This window comes from Dipteris shenzhenensis, chromosome 24 (genome assembly GCF_047967505.1).
Source record: "Dipteris shenzhenensis isolate YYH24624 ecotype China chromosome 24, Dip_SZ_1.0, whole genome shotgun sequence".
In the NCBI taxonomy this organism is placed as follows: domain Eukaryota; kingdom Viridiplantae; phylum Streptophyta; class Polypodiopsida; order Gleicheniales; family Dipteridaceae; genus Dipteris; species Dipteris shenzhenensis.
Window position 1 is genome coordinate 51439541 of NC_141619.1, and position 17432 is coordinate 51456972.

At 50.7% G+C, this 17432-nt stretch overlaps 1 protein-coding gene across 1 annotated transcript in view; it reads right to left on the reverse strand.

Annotated features, from left to right (window-relative positions):
• The window catches only part of POP2 (Pyridoxal phosphate (PLP)-dependent transferases superfamily protein), a 131151-nt gene that overhangs the window by 50694 nt on the left and 63025 nt on the right, over positions 1–17432 (reverse strand). The window contains exons 14-17 of the mRNA XM_087395108.1: positions 4990–5077; positions 1149–1227; positions 950–1043; positions 556–634 (exon numbers count right to left, since the gene is read on the reverse strand). Coding sequence (XP_087251234.1) covers positions 556–634; positions 950–1043; positions 1149–1227; positions 4990–5077 — 340 coding nt within the window. The remainder of the gene's footprint in view (positions 1–555; positions 635–949; positions 1044–1148; positions 1228–4989; positions 5078–17432) is intronic.

The window sequence follows — 17432 nt, forward strand, 5'->3', positions numbered from 1 at the left end:
CTGACACCCTACTATCTACTATCTCGGGAATTCCAACCTATCCAGAGTCCCCTCAAGAAACTCCCGATCCACCCTATCATATGCCTTCTCAAAACAAGAAGAAAAACCAATAAATCCTCCTGTTGGAGCCCTGCCAACGTTGTGGCCTCCCAAAAAGTAAAGATGTTATCTAACATGCTTTGGTCCTATACAAAGCTTGTCTAGGTGGGCTGAATAATGTCTTATAAGAAGGGGCAAGTCTCAGGCTGATGGCCTTAGCTAGAATCCAGTAAGCACATCCAAGCAAGGTAATGGGCCTCCATTGCTGTATTTGCGTTATTTGAGGACAGGAATTGAATTCACACTCTCACCTGCTATATTTTGAAATTTTTTGGGACATTTGGGATGGAGATCTACACTTCTGATGCAAAGATTGTACTTCGGTACTTTATTGTTTTGAATCGAATATATTCCTTTTCTCAGTTATCTACTAGAACACAGTTAGCTTTCCTGGGAAAAAAAGACAACCGAAAGGAACAAGTAAAAGATCACAACATTATTATTCAGAGATCTTACACCATTCTGGTGGAAAGAAGTCGGTAGGAGACTTATTGGATGTAAATTCTACTCCCATAACAAGTCCTGTCCCACGAACCTGAATGCAGAAGATGATGTGTCGAGATGATAAACTTTGTTAACCATGTTATGAAAACGATCACAACAAGAATTGCTGAGCCTAAATCTTGAATTCTTTGAAAACGTTACAATTTTATTGATATAAAATGACGCACAGTTGTTCAAAGAAAAATACTCTGGGACAGTAACCAAACTACCAGCTGATGAAACCAAACCAGATGGAATTCCAGTAAATCACATGCTACATAACCCTGTGCAATATCTATATTCACGATGCAGTTTACGTCTGCAATACCACACGATATCATAACATGTGTACATATAGGAATCGTACCTCTCCAACAATCGGGCTGTCACCAATAGCCTTCCTCATACCCTCTTGAAACACAGGAGTCAGACTTTTCACATGATCAGTGATATTCCTTTCCCTGTGGCAAAAGAAGAAAACATGATCGTATCATAGAGGCAACACCCCTGGTTCCAACTCACTCAGAGACCCTAGACAAAAAAAGAACCATTGCTTAGGCACGTACTTGTAGATTTTCAAGGTCTCCATTGCTACAGCACATGCCACAGGATGACCAGAATATGTGAATCCATGCCCAAAAGACCCTAGCAATAACAATGGAGAAACAAACGCAGGTTGGCCAACAACCAAAACCATTTCAAATGTCATGTGCAGAAAATGGTGTCACGACTCACAAGATGCCAAACAAAGAAATCAGATCTCAATCTCTGCTCGGACAGATCCACAGCAGAAGCTTCTATAAGCTTGAGAATTTTTAACGCACACAGTAGCAGAGCATCTCATCACCTTGAACAATGGCAGTCAAACCTTGTAATCAAACAAGATTTTAATGGTTAAAAGCAGGAATATGTTCCTGTACCTCTCTCTAATTGTGTCTTGGAAGCTGTCCAATATAACAAGTGTTCCCAACTAAAACCAATTGTCAGCATGCTGCTCTTTTTATAGTATCCATGCCCTTGCCATTGCCTTTGCTATCTTCACCCTCCTTTCCTCCTATTATCAATGATCCTCATCTCCTTCATTCATATCCTTTGACTCTTCAGGGGGCTTCCTACAGAGAAATGTAGGGTAGCTGCCACATGGCAGCCTACCACTGGAAGCGCCGAGTACAGGGGGTCCCACTCCCCCACCTCCTAGTCACGCTCAGCCTCCTTCAGCCCCTAGCAAAAGGCCGGTGGGACTGAAGGAGACTCTACTCTCTTTCCTTATTATATACCAAGATCCCTTCATGATCCCATTGTATATGGGATTTCTCCCTTTATATCCACGTGTCACCTGCGCATCTAGGGGCCTCAATACCCCTCTAATTCTCACATGTTACCAAGGTTCCACCATGAAGGGGGTTAGGACCACATACCTTCCAACACCCCCCCATGGGCCTAACCCCATGAAAAAACCTGACCAACCAACAAACTCTGATCACCCTTGAAATATGCCGGACGAGACTAATAATGGCGACCACCCACACAAGGCCAGGTCAATCCTTGAAGTGCTGGACAGATCTCAATTCACAACACGCGAACTGACGAGGGTCATCACTTCCCACGCCAGCCGCCATCAAGCCGCGACACCTTTCAAGCCGCCATCGCAGTCTTACACAGTTAGTGTCAGCCGCCACACACACAGTCGCGCAGACGCCACGTGTTCATGCCATAGTCCGCAGGCTGTCCCTGCTCTGATACCACTGTAGGGTAGCTGCCACATGGCACCCTACCACTGGAAGCGCCGAGTACGGGGGGTCCCACTCCCCCGCCTCCTAGCCACGCTCAGCCTACTTCAGCCCCCAGCAAAAGGCTGGCGGGACTGAAGGAGACTCTACTCTCTTTCCTTATTATATACCTAGATCCCTTCATGATCCCATTGTATATGGGATTTCTCCCTTTTATATCCACGCATCACCTGCACATCTAGGGGCCTCAATACCCCTCTAATTCTCACATGTTACCAAGGTTCCACCATGAAGGGGGTTAGGACCAAATACCTTCCAACAAGAAACCCTATATTTCAAATTCCAACAAGACACTGCTTCTACCCAAAAAATGTTTGGCATACCGGCATAGACATGGCTGTCAGAATTAGAAGTTTGTTCTCATTCTCTTCACTCCATTATGTTAAGAAGTGAGGTCGTGGTAAGCTCAATTAATGCCATTCTTCTTGGAAAATTGTTCTCACTCACTCTATCAAATCTCAAAATTATGATCTTGCCAGCTTCTCCTCATCAAGAAATTGAGAAATGTCTTCGATTTCTTTCTTACCAAAAGCTTTCTGGAATAGTCATCTATAAAAGTTAGGATAACTTAATTGTGCGTTTTAGCATTATGAAAAAAACATCATTTCTATCATCGCATAAGACTAACTGAAAGCAGGTTCTTTTTGGTCCTGGCACATATCTGACATATTTCAGATACTTCACACATTTTTCATGTGAAAAACCAACATTAGAATTGTAACATGTCCTTTAATTGCAACCTCCACGATGCCACTTATGGACTCATTTATTAGTTGAAATCACTCTTCTCTACCTACCATGTGCTTGCTAGCACTTCAGTATATCGGCCATAAATCAGAGATGGTGGTGTTTGAGAGTAGGTAGCTCTCATCTACTACCATGAGATGGAACAGCTTATTCTCGTCAAAAGCATTGAGGATGGCAACTCTATGCTAGTAAGAAATTTCTTTTTTTGTGGCTGCTCGTGAGTGGAAAACCTTTCACCCTCAAAAGCATCAGATGGGGTGCCATACATGCATCCAAAACATTGGCTATGCATTAAGTGGCTGCATAAAAGCCTCATCTGAATACTCATGTGTCACTTTTGTTACAAATGAATATCCCCTTCCTGAGATATATACTCATCATGAGCTGGCTGCTTTCGATAGGCATATCATGCTAAATCATCTCTTATATAAAGAGATGCTATAATTTCTTTGCTCATTGTTTGATGGCTGATTTGCATTATTAGACGTGTATGGACTGCATTACCGTTAACCTTGTTCTGCTCGTTTCTTCCTTTATTCATTCTCATAATGCCCCGTTTTCCCACAATAATTGCATTTGCCATTGTTATAGGACTTAGTTCCACTGCTTGAATCTTGTGCATTATGGTTCGCATATGCATTGCCACTACCCTCTCTTCTTGCATGTAAAGTATGAGAAGTTGATCCATTCTTGTACTTATCCTTAGCTTTGCTCTAGCCCTGGGCTGCAAAAGCTTGGTCATTGCCTTTGACCTCCATTCATGTATTGCATGAGTTTCTCTTCTTGGTAGAGCAAACCAAGCCTTTCCTGATATGAAGACATTTTGACACAAGCCGCCAATGTTGAAGTTGGAGACAAAATTTATATGATGGAGCCAAAGAATGCAAGATTGGCATAAGGAATTTATCCTCCGTCTTCTCATCATCTTTATCGTACATCTTCTCACCGATAGCTGTCAATTTCTTGGTGATGCTCTTAAGGTTGATGAGATGAATAAAGAGTGAATCTCCCTCTCTCATCCTTGAAGAATGAAGCTATCCTTTAAGCGGTAATACTCTGTTTATATTGTTCACCTCAAAGTTATGTCTTCCATGCTTGTGCATAAGTCCCTCATTATATGAATATTGAGAGAGAATCTCATTCTTACAATGAGAATAGACAATCTATTGCCATCCATTCTTCTATTTCCTTGGCATCAGTGAGTGGCTTTGTGGATGTGCCTTCAACAATCTTCCACAAGCTCTCTCCTGTGAATAGCATCTTCATTGTGTTCTAAGTACCGATCAGCTTTTCTTCCACATATGGCATATTATCTGAAGTTATGCCTGCAAAGAAATGCTGTAATGGTAATAGCTCTTGAATTGCAAACGACTCAAACTTCCTTGAAACGTGTGTAATAGTACACAAAATGCAAAGCCTCTTGTTTGTCACCATAAAATGTCTACAAATGTGAAATTACAGAGCTGTACTGACGCTCAATCTGTTGTTAACTGATTACCAAATTACAGAGCTGTCCTGACACTCAATCTGTTGTTAACTGATTACATTAAGAACACCCAATGCCTCAAAAAGTGATACTAAAAACCTTATTAAAAATCAACAAGTGATGATGTGTTAAGGAGGTATCCATTCAAAAGCTTATAAGCCATTCCTTTTTTTCTTGTTAAAAATAAATATCCATGATCTAGATTTGTATTCACAATGTATTGACTGAACCCAGCTCTTCCAAATTTTGAAACTAGGATGTTCTTATTTGGAGAGAAAACTAAGCATATTATTGATTAATATAACAATGGAGTCTATCTCACAACTTCTGCATTTTAAATCAGCAGTCAACAATAGTTTTCACAGGAATGAAAAGCAGGCTTACCGATCTGATTGGACTGAGATGCAAGTACTTCAGCAATCTGTGGGCTTATTAGGACAGCACCAATTGGCATATAGGCTGATGAGAGTGCCTGCAAACCACACAAGCCTTGCCATAACATGAAAATTATCAAGAAAAAGATCTATACACTATTGGTGCTATGATTCAAAAAGCAGAAACCCACAAAGATCATGACACTGAAACCATAATCCCCTTAGAACCCAAGAACACCACAAATCATGCAAAAAGAAAAGGGCAAAAATCTCTGTAGAAAGAACAAATAAAAAAAAAGACAGTAGCTCTGATATCAGATCCACCTGTCCATGACAAGACTCCTTAAAGTACAGCTTAGAGATCCATAAAACAACTATAAGAAGCAGTACACCCCAACAAGTATGAATCTCTCAAGAAGTATTGACATATCAATCCAAACCATAGATCATGATCCAACATCAGACTCCTTAGTCATATCAACAAAGATCTTCCGAGTGATTCTTCTAGTGTCATCCCAAGATAGCCCTAGGTTTGTGGTCAATCATGAGCCCAACCAACACACACACGTTTCAGGATGAGGCAAAGGACTCCCTAGGGCCCTTGCTGACTGCTATATCAAAAAACTCAACCCAAAAGCTAGTACTCAAAACCCAAAACTTAAAAATCCTGAGATAACAAGAGACGTGATCTACTATCATGGAGTGATTGACTATCATCTATGATACTGGTACCATGGCACCCTTTGGTGGAATGTGAAGATATCTCATATCTATCTTTATCGGATCATCTTTCGCCTACAATGGAGGGCGTGCCTCCATGATCTATGGGCTGACTCAGATGTATAGAAATCTGTGACATGTCGCTGTGTCTTGTCTATCTCCGTCTCAATAGGGTCTCTCAATGTCTCTGCATCTCTCATCCGGACATAGACCAATGCAGACCTAATCACGAAAGTGGATCAGCTGAGAGACTGACCCAACACTATACCCCTCCTGAAAAGGCAATGGTATTGTCCACGAATCTCATAATAGACTGAGCACGTACATAGGAAATGTTCCTCTATCTCCACCTCCTTCAGTGTGCATGGCTTGTGGATCCACTACTCTCCAGGGTGTGCCTGCAACTCTCCTTGCCTCAATCCTCAGCAAATGGGATGAGGAAACTAAAGATCGTTCGAGCTCCTGCTCCTGCTCCTGCGAGCTTCCCTTCCTCCCCCGCCGTACCTCTACCTCCCCCTCCGCCCCGTTACTCCTTCCGCTCACCCCCGCCCCCGCTACCCCCTCCGCTCACCCCCGCCCCGCTATCCTGCCCCGCTACCCCCTCCGTTCACCCCTGCTATCCCGCCCCGCTACCCCCGCTATCCCGCCCCGCTACCCCGCCCCGCTATCCCGCCCCGCTACCCCGCTACCCCGCCCCGCTATCCCGCCCCGCTACCCCCGCTATCCCGCCCCGCTACCGCCCTACTGCCCTAGCCCGCTACCGCCCCATCCCGCCCCGCTACCCCTGTCCCGCTACCGCCCCACCCCAGCCCGCCACCCCCTCGCTCCACTCCGCTCACCCCCGCCGCCGGCCCGTCCACTCACCCCTCGCCTCCCGCCCCGCCCCTTTTTTTTTTTCCCACCTCCGCCTTCCCCTCCCGCCCTCACCCCCGCCCCCCCCCCCCCCCCCCGTTCACTCGCCCCACCCCACCCCCTCCGCCTCTTCATTCCCCCCCACCCCCCGTCCGCCACCTAGTGCGCCACCTCCGTTCCCGCCACACCCAGGCTCCACCCTCCTGCTTCTACCCCCCCCCCCCCGTTTTTGGGTGACAGCCTCTTCCTCATCGGAAGCCTCGCAGTTTGTCTTGGCGGTATGGCGGCTCCCTGCCCGGAACCGGAGGCCCAGAAGGTCCCTCCCTCTCCAGATGCCTACCGCGTCATCCTGACTGAGCAGCAGTCATCTCGGGTTCAGGAGGTGGCCAATGACTTTGCTCTTACATCAGTCTACGGCAGAGTCATTGGACATTCCCCCTCCAGATCAGCCATCAAGGACCGGCTCCAGTCCACTCTCATGTTAGAGGACGGCCATATTGTGGATGTGCCTAATGGGAAGGGGCATCTTCTGGCTCAAACTCTCCAGTGCGAAAGCTGCGAGCAACCTGATTGATGGCTCCCCCACGTCAGTGGACGGAAAGATTATCATGATAGTCCCGTGGTACCGTGGTTTCAGCGCAGCAGATTTTGATGCCCGATTCCGTATACCTCGCCATCCAGTGACGCTGGTTTTTCCTGGTCTTGCTGCTGAGCTGTGGCCGATTGTTAGGGACCTTGGTTCCCACTTCGGCTGGGTTATGCACGATACCTTTGCCGATGCGGTGACTACGGCAGGAGCCCCCCGAGTCCGTGTGGCTGTGGCGGATCCTGCGACTCTCCCGACAGTGATCGAGATCGTGACAGGTACCGGCAGCATCACCCAGAGCATGGTAGTCACCGGACAGCCAGGACAGTGTCTGAGGTGTCACGGCTTTGGACACCTGGTGGCTGCCTGCCCACGTTTCGCCAGCTCTTCTCGGCCCTCCCCGCCTCCCCCCGCTCCGCCCCCTCCTCCCCCCTCCGGACAGCCACGCCAGGAGGAGCAGAGGCAGCCGGAGCCCGGACCAGAGCTAGCTAGCGGCTGGACTGAGGTTAGAAGAAAAAAGGGAAAGAACAAGAAGATTTCTGATAAAGGCAAGGAGGCAGAGGTTACCCCGCCTGTAGCTGCACCCCAGAGACCCGATAGGCAGCCGCCCCAGGGACTTGGGAGAGCATCTTCCTCGACGGTAGCCCGCCCTCCACAGCCTCAGGTCCCCCTCTCTCCCTCTTCCCAGCCTCCCCCCCTCCAGCCCCAGCCCGTTCCCCAACGGCACCCCTTGCCTCCCGACCCGCAGCTTCAGCCCCCGCGTCCTCCTCAGTCTTCTTCCCCTCCTTTTCAACCCCAGTTCCAGTTGCAGCCCCATCCCTCCCCCCCCCCGCCTCTTTCAGTTCTCCCGCAGAGCTAGCTGCTCCGTCGGTTCCCCAGCCGAGGGCAGTTCCCGCTCCCCCTCCTCCTTCTCCTCCGCCAGCCGCCCCTGAGGAGTCTGAGCTGCCTATTCCCCAGCGTCCTCCCCCTCCCCCTCCCCCTCCGCTGATAGGACACCCGGAGTCTCCACCACCACCGGTGCAGGCTTCTCCGTCCGCTAGCCCCTCCGTGGCAGACTCTGATGGGCCTCAGCCTCAGGAGAGAGAGCTCCCCCGCGACTTTTACAGATCTGGCCCCTGGGACTACTTGGATGTGGCCGACCTCGGGACCTTCCCTGCTTACCTCGACATCAGTATCTTTCTGCTCCGCAAAGGGGCGGATGGGAAGATAGCCGCCTTGGCCCCTAGGGATGGCCCTAGCTTTGCTTTCACGTTTCTCAGTGACGGCACCGAGACCTGGACAGATAACTCGGTTTGGGAGGCTCTCAGGGAGCAGACGCATGCTCAGATTTGTTCCTGGATAGGCCCGTCCGGTGGGCAGCTTCTCGAAACTCAGTGGTCCGAGGGTGACGTGCGCCTGCGGTGGCGTTGCGCCGCCAAACGGTTCAAACTGATTGTGATCCTCAGGCCCCCCCTGTCTTGGCCCCTCCCCCAAGATGTCAGAGCCTGGACACCTCAGAAACTCCGTGCCTTCTACGGGATGTCCACCTCAGAGATCTCGAGCTGGCTCGAGAAAGCCCTCGTTCATGGTACCAAAGGCCTCTCGCCTTTGCTGAAGGTGTTGAAGGACGGGCAGGATGACCCCGCCTCCCCCTCCAAACCTTCCCATAAGCGCCAGCGCCTCTCCTCCGAAATGTCAGCTTCTTCTTCGACCTCGACCGCGAGCAGACAGTTGTTCGCTGCCTCCCCGTCCTCACCATGAGCCTACACCTCGTATCCTGGAATGTGAACGGGTTTCACTCTTCTGGCACCCGTGGTCCCAGGAAGCTCATTTTGAGACAGGAACTTCAGCCAGCAGTGATAGGACGTGTGGATGTACTTCTGCTACAGGAACACAAGCTTTCGGCGGCTCACTCCCGTAGATGTGGGAAGATCCTCACTGGTCGCTCTCACACTTATTGGGAGCCCTCGATCGGCGCACTGGGGAGGAGTGGTGGTGTCTGTACTTCCGTGGGAGAGCAGCTAGCCCAGGGCGTTTTCGATCATGGCACGTTGATTCCAGGTCGTGCCCTTTGGGTAGGCCTGGAATTAGAGGGCTCCAGAGTTGGAATCCTCAACATTTATGCCCCCACAGATCTCCGTTGTAGAGCCACCTTCTGGAGGACACTTACAGGGATTCTCCCAGACATGGATTCCTGGATTGTTGGAGGTGACTTCAACAATTTGGAGACCTTGGAGGACCAGCAGGGCAGAGGACCGGAGTTTACAGGTATGGCTCAGGCAGAGCAGTCCGCTTGGGACTCTTTTATCTTTGCGACAGGAGGAAGGGACTGTTGGCGAGACCCGTCCTTCCGGCGTTGGCACGGGAGCTTGGACTTCTCGTGGGGTTTCCGCAGGGAAGGAGGCAGACTCCTGGAGAGGCTGGATAGATTCTATGTTAGTGATTGGGCCATCAGCAGAGGCGGTCAGGCCGGTATAGTTCCAGGGACGACACTCTCCGACCATGCGCCGGTGCTCTTATCATTAGATTCGGCAGCTCAGACCCTTCCCCCCCGCTCATGCCGGATTCCCGATTCCATTTTCTCGAGGGAGGACGTGCGCAGCAGTATTTGTGTTCTTTGGGACAGAGACTGGGGCGATCGCGAGGACTTGGTTGATTCGGTGGCGCAGGCGTTGCAGGAGTCCAGCCAGATCTGCCAACTCGCAGCCCTACAGGTTCGACAGGAGTGGTGGGGTAGAGAGAGAGCCCTTCGGAGAGACCTCGCCTCCATTCAGCGGCTCCAGCAGGCATCCCCGGGCTCGGAGGAGCTTCGGATCCAGGCCCTTCGAGCCAGAGCCCTTCTTGAGGAGACACTCCAGCGTCACTCAGAGTTTTCCTATCACGCCTCTCTCTCCTTCTGGGCTCGGAAGGGTGACCGGATGTGCAGGGAGTTCTTCAGGACACATGGCCAGAGAGCTGCAGGTGATCAGCTTCGGAGTCTCAGGACAGCGTCGGGACACATTGTCACGGATCCGGGAGAGGTCTTGGGATTGGCCACCGACTTCTACAGGACCCTTTTTCAGCAGGAGCCACTTGCTCCTCGCACACGTCGTGCCCGCGAGGAGGTGTGGAGCCACACTCCTTCCTTGGTCCAGCGTAGCATGCAGGCGACGCTGTTGGCACCGTTTACCACGGATGAGATGCTGGAGGCCTTGATGGCCATCGATGGACAGAAATGCCCAGGTGAGGATGGGCTATCCCGGGCATTCTTCACCTCCTTCTGGGACCAGATCCATCAGCGCCCCTCTTAGCAGCTTTTCACAGGATTTTCAGCAGCGGTTATATGCCAGAGAGCCTCTCCTCGGGACTGATTTGCCTCATCCCGAAGGGAGGAGATAGACAGGAGATCCGTCAGTGGCGCCCGATCACTCTCCTTACCACTGCCTACAAAATCCTAGCCAAGATGATCAGCGCCAGAGCTCGGCCTCTACTTCCAGACATCATTCACGACACTCAGACAGGCTTTGTTCAGGATCGCAGTATCCTGGACAATGTCTTCACCTTTTCAGAGGCGGCAGAGTGGGCTCAGCACAGCGGATCACACCTTGCCATCCTACTTCTCGACTTTGAGAAGGCCTACGATCGGGTGGACTGGTCCTTTCTGGAGGGGACTCTCGAGCGGCTAGGTTTCCCAGCAGGTTGGATTCAGGGCATTTCAGCTTTGTACAGGACAGCCTCTAGCAGAGTCATCATTGGAGGCAGGATGGGAGAGCGTTTTAGCTTGGAGAGATCAGTGCGTCAGAGCTGCCCCCTTGCCCCTTACCTGTTTCTCTTCTTCGCCGAGGCTATGACTTACTATCTCCGGGCGAGGTCTACAGGGATCAAGGGTGTTCGCCTCCCCCTCCAGGAGGACACGGAGCTCTTGGACTCGGAGTACGCGGATGACATAGCCCTGTATGTCCAGGACGATGAGTTGATGCTGGAGAGGGTGAGGTTGGCCCTGGAGGTCTTCTGTTCGGCTGCTGGTGCGAAAATCAACTGGAACAAATCTGTTGGTTTCCTCACAGACCCCGGGGCGCGTTCTCAGTGGGGGAGGTTTTTGGGTTTCAGGTGGATCCCGCGGGGACAGACAGCTAGATACTTGGGTTTTCAGGTCGGCCCGGACATCACGCCAGCTCAGCAGTTTCTCCCGGTGCTAGATTCCATCCGACGAAAGCTGGCTTTCTGGAGCACTGCTAAGCTTTCCCTTGCAGGTCGTGCCTTGGTAGTCAACCAAGTCCTCCTTGCCACGGCTTGGTATGTGGCTTCCTGTTGGTGTTTCTCGAGATCCAGTGTGGCACAGCTTAGGAGGCTGGTTCGGAACTTCCTTTGGTCCGGGGAGGATGGCCTCAGAGATACCAGAGCCAGGGTTGCTTGGCAGACAGTTATTCTTCCGCAGGCTGAGGGAGGCCTGGGAGTCATCGATCCAGAGCTGCAGAGTCAGGCCTTGCTAGGCAAGTTAGTCATCCGCGGTTTGACCCTAGGGGGGCAGACGTGGAAGATGCTACTTCAGCAGGGGGTCGGTTCTTGTGTCCCGCGACGAGGTGGAGAGTGGCTCCCGTCCCTCAGGTGGATCTTCACTTCCGCCCCACTTACTCAGCCCCGTTCCCCACTCGTTCGTAGCCTCCTCATGGTTTGGAGGCGGCTCCGCCTCAGTCTCATTCAGTCCCCTCCCCGCTGTCAGGAGGAGATTGATCGCCAGCCGCTTATCTGGAACGATCACGTCAGAGATGCCGAGGGCCTTCAGTTAGGGGAGAGATCACACATCAGGTGGGATGGTTGGATGAGGGGGCCAGCCCGGTCCCTTCGAGTTTGGAGGGACACGTACAGACATTTGGAGACGGCTGATCTCGCAGACGCCGCTGGAGGTGTTCGTGGAGCCCAGGCGAGATGCACGGAGATCGACGGTGCGATCCCAGCTGATTGGTTGGTTCCACCGTAGCCTCAGATCCTCATGCCTGGTGACGACCGTTGGCTGGGACAGTTCACCCCCCGTGGCATCCCACTGGTGGTCGCAGGACGTATGGTCGACTCCTCTATTTCTTTCTTCGCGGTTATGGGGGATGGACGACTCAGGAGAGAGGATGCACTCATCGACCCCCTACTCCCATGGCAAAGGGTTCGGATCGTAGGCCTTTTGGGGAAGGTCTGGCGTACCGACCCTAGCATTGAGCAAGATCAGCTGCAGCTTTGGCGACTCTGGCTCTGGGAGGGGCGGGCCTTGTCAGAGCTTGAGTGGGACCCAGGAGAGTGGAGCTGGCCAGAGGTTGTGACAGGACAGGGGCCGACCTCCTTCGCCTACAGCACGACTTTGGGCAGGCGAGTTCTTGGGAGGATGCAGAGTCGCCCCCCCACCCAGCGGCCCAGCTGGTATGCACAGGGTATTTCTAGATTCTTTTTGCAGGCCTTCTGGAAGGCCTTGTGGGAGAGCTGGCGGCCGCGGAAGATCTCCTACTTCCTGTGGCTTCTCGCCCACAAAGGTCTTCCGGTGGGGAGCTGGTTGAGACAGATAGGCCAGGACGGACGCTGTCAGATCTGCCATGTGGTTGAGGAGTCACCAAAGCACTGCCTGTGGAGCTGCACTCGCGCCCAGGAAGTGTGGAGGTGGACTTTCGGGATTCTCACTCGCGCAGCACCACAGAGCTAGGCTTGATCACGTGGGGCGCGTTCTGTTGGTGCAGCACCGCACCTGGTCTACATCACTTATTCGAGGCATGCCAGCAGGACCCCACTTTCCTTATCACGCAGGGTACATGGGGGCTGCTCGAGGGTATCCCGCAGCACCTAGCAGAGGCGGATACAGGAGTTCAGGAGAGGCAGCCAGTCTGGGAGATTATCAGCAGCATAGCAGGGTGGCACATTTGGACCTCGCGTTGCGCGCAGATCCTCGGTGGCACCTCCTTATCGACTGCCCAGGTCATGACTGATATTTGGTGCGAGATTATTCATACCCTCAGAGGCCAGTGGGACCAGATTCAGGGAGATTCCCGGTCCGGTCAAGAGAAGCGGAGACGCTTCCTTCGGGCTTGGAACACTCAGGGCCTCTTCTTCGAGCAGACCTCGCAGGGCCTTCGGTGGTGCTACTCACCACCCCGATGGCTGTTCATTCACACTCGCCTTATCCCGACGTGAGAGAGTGATTTATTGTGTTACCTTTTAGGGCTGTGTCCGATTTGTGAACGCAGCCCATCAGCTACAAGCTGACCTTTTGTATCTTGTTCTCGAAGTAATATAATTAGCACTGTTTTTTCGGCAAAAAAAAAAGCAAATGGGATGAGACCCGCATCTTGCCCAATAGCAATCCTCAGTGCGTGTGAGACTCGCCTATCCTCCAAGTACTATGGTCTGATAATCACTCCATCCTCAAACACTCTTAGGAGGTGATCGTGAGATAGACTTGGATCTTGTTTGGGGAAGTCCTAGTTCCCCCCAAACCTGTGACATGTAGAGATCGGATCTCATCTCCTGGTACCAAGGGGGACAGGGCATCCAAACTGTATTGAATGAGGGGGAGTCAATCCATCTAAATACCCTAACTCGCAAACCATTTGGATCTACATGCATAGCATGATGTGCTAACCTCTCTAACTACTAGTTGTTTGGATGACTCTAGTGCCAATCTCAGTAGTCTCTTGCTTGGCAAAGCCCAAACCTTGTGGAGGTATGTCACTGTATGAAAGATGGCATCAATCGAAATGGTGTCATGGCGTACTCTGACTGTACGATCTTTGAGAGACATAGGGCTTACTCTCAATCATCCAAGATCCCAAAATCACATGTAGCCTCCCAAATCCCCCCATCCGCCACCAAGAAATCACTCCCACAGAAGGGTGCTACATACATGGCTATCAGTCTCACTAGTGAATCAAGCAACCACCCTTCGTCGGGGGATCCCGGAAGTGTGTCTAGAAGCATAGCCCCCTTTCCTCGTGTTAAGCCATGCCTTGGCATTAAGACTGTCCCTAGGTAAGTGTACGACTACACGATCTCCACCGAGCCCCCTCGGTAAGTGAAATTATGTCAATGAAGTACTTCCCGTGAGGTGTTGAAAATCATGACCTTGGTCTTAACAAGGTTAACTGTCAAGTCTCTCTCCTTGTAGAAGACCTCTAGGGCCTCTAGATGTCTCTATAGGCCATTTCTGAAGAGGATACGTGGACTATATAATTTTGCGTATAACAATATTTGTATCATCAAATCAGCACACAGTGACCTGTCACCTCCTACGTGGTCAATGAAGGTCATGATCTCATCAATGTAGAGCCCAAAGAGTATCAAGGAGAGGAGGCATCCTTGCTTGTGCTCTTAGGCTAGTTTTCTCTTAATTCGGCCCAGCAAATGACAATGGAAGCATCCATTCTCCTTGGCATAGCGTGCTCGTGTCATTGCATCCAAGTACCCGCCATAGCCGTTGCTGTCCTTCGCCATCTAGCTTTTCTTTTGCTACCCATTCCCACCATCACCTGGCGTAGAATCCTGGGACTCCTTACTATTGACCTGCTTGGATCCTTGACCCTTGTGCATCCGCTCAAAGTTCTAAGCAAGCTCGTATGCAAACTCATAATCCCGTGGCCTGAAAATTCTGACATATCACTAGATGTCTGTACGCAGCCCATGGAGAAATTCACTCAGCTTTTGATTATCCTCCAGTTGCAACTGTATAAACACGTGGGTGAATTTGTTGGCGTAATGATTCACCGACTCGGTGTCTCCCTGGCGTAGCTCGTAGAACTAACTCTGGAGCCTGTCTAGGTACTGGGGTGGCAGGAACTGTGATCGAAGATCTCCGTTTTCTCGGTCTCCCACAGGTTTACCATCGCTTACTCCCGGTGATTGGGGAATACTTTGGTATTGTCAGTGAGATCTTCCCCTCCCTGGTTTGCCGTTTGCCCTTGACTGCTGCAGAGCCGATCAAGTCTGACGAGGATCCTACAGTTAGGGTTCTTTCACTAGACTCTAATTTATCAGAGGATCATATCATGCTTCAGCATCCGGATGGTTCTTTCTTTCGACAGAGAGTGGAGATCGCGGGCAGACAAGACCAGTGCAGGATCTGCAGGACCATTAGGCATTTGGCCAAGGAATGCCGTAAAAACAAGAGGCCCAAAAGCCTTTAGGTACAGCAGCTCCCCCTAGACCTCGACAGGGGGGTGGTACAATTCCAACAGCTCCTCGACCTCGACAGGGGTTGGTACAGTTCTAGCACCTCCTCGATCTCACAGGCGTTGGTACAGCTCCTCCATGTCAGAGCTCTCTTCCTCGACAGAGTGCTCCCTCGGTACCTCCACCTACTTCCATGGCACTTGCTGCTGTCCCCAGATGGGTTCCGGTTCATGTGCGGCCCTCACACCCTCTAGATCAGGAGGCTGCTGTCCAAGGCACCATCCCCTCTGGAGCTTTGGATATTCCCATTCTAGGTTCTCCCATTGATTTGCACATCACTCGGTTCAGGACACTAGCGCTCCAGTTGCAACCTTGGCTGCAGCTTCTCCCATTGACTCAGCGTCAGTGTCGGCGTCAGCGTCAGCCCCTCTCCTTGGCCAGGCTCTTGATGATATCTCTTCTGCTAGAGAGGCCCCCGCAGCTTTCCAGGATCATGGCATTTCATAGCAGCCCCTTCCCTCAGCTGCCCTCTTGGAGATAGAGGGAAAGGGGTTGTTTACACTATTGATCCACTTCCCTCTGAAGGGATTCTTTGCACCCCTATAATAGGTTTGGTTCACAGGAACTCTTTCGCAGCCCTGGCAGATCTCACAGACTTCCTAGAGGAGGACTTTGCGCCTTCTACTTTTGGTGAGACAGTGGTTGGGCTTCCTGTTGACAGGGTGTCTTCTTCCTCAGGTGGATGAGTTCTTTCCCGTCCACTTGGCTCCCTCCATCGCTCATTGAGCAAGAGGTCTTCCCCCATTGAGGGGTTTGTTTTCGCCACTAGGTCAGGTAAGATGTTCCATGCTACTTCCTCCCATTGATGAGGATTGTTAGTTGGAACATGCACAGACTTGGTGGCGTATCGTCGCCAAGACAGCTGATCCGGAATCAGCTTCATCATCCAAGTGCTATTGGTGGCTCCATTGATGTCTTATTCATTCAGGAGCATAAGTTGGATGCCAGAAGTCAGGTAAATTACTCTCAGGCCACACTTTTTGGTCACCTGCTTTGGGCACCAAGGGAAATACATGCATCTCAGTTTCGAACTCTATTCTCCCCTTGGTTGTTGGACACGGAGTTATCTTTTCCTCCAGAGCCCAGTGGATTCTTCTTTTGATTGGGGGACATAAGATTGGATTCCTCAACCTCTATGCCCCTAATAATAGAGGGGATCATGTCCAGTTCTGGAAGGAGTTGCTCTCCTAGGCCCCCTCTGCAAATTATTGGGTCATTGGAGAAGACTTCAACATGGTGGAGTTACCCTCAAATAAAAAAGGAGGCAAAGAGGGTGGCATCCACTCTTTGGAGAGGGAAGCTTGGGATGCTTTCCTCTTCAGTTTCAGTGGCAAAGATGCATGGTTTGATGATGCCTCACACACTCAGTCACAGTCACTTCTGTTTTCTTGGTCGAACAGAAGGCCGCAGATCTCTACCCATGCATGGATTGACCGTATTTATGTTGATAATTGGGCCTTGGATAGAGGAGGATCAGTATGCATGAACAAGTTGCTTTCGAGAGAAAGATTTTGATCTTCAAGACTTACATTAGCAACATCACGAGCTCTAGGCTTCTCCTTTGCATCACCATTCCCCCTCAAGTCTTGCATCACCTCTCCAACATCTTGCTCGTTTCATTGGGTATGAAGAGTCAATATCATCCATGAAGAGTCAACATGAAGTTCGTGAAAGAAGAGAACTTAACATAGAAACACTAGGGATACAACCTTAACAATGTACCACGGGGATAATTAAAAGTAAGAAATTTCATAGAAACACTAGGGAAACAACCTCATAGCTTAGATTCTGTTTTTTAGAGCACCTCTATTGGTTCAAGGTGCTTCTTTTCTTGCAAACAAAGACCATGGATCACATATTGAGCCTACAACTGTAGGTTCACATGGTACGCATTTGCGATCTCCTCAAATGGTGCCATCAATAGTCACAGAGTGTAGAGTCCGCCAATATTAGGATTCCCGATTCCTTCTCTATGTAGAGGAGGACCTCACAGAGACGGCTTTGCAGATCTGGGTTTCTTTCTTGCAGGATGGAGCGCCTCCCCCTTCACATATGGAAGATGCCCTCTCCGATACTAGTGACTATTACCATCTGGTTGCTAGTACCAAGAGACGTGAGATTCTTATACGAGAGAT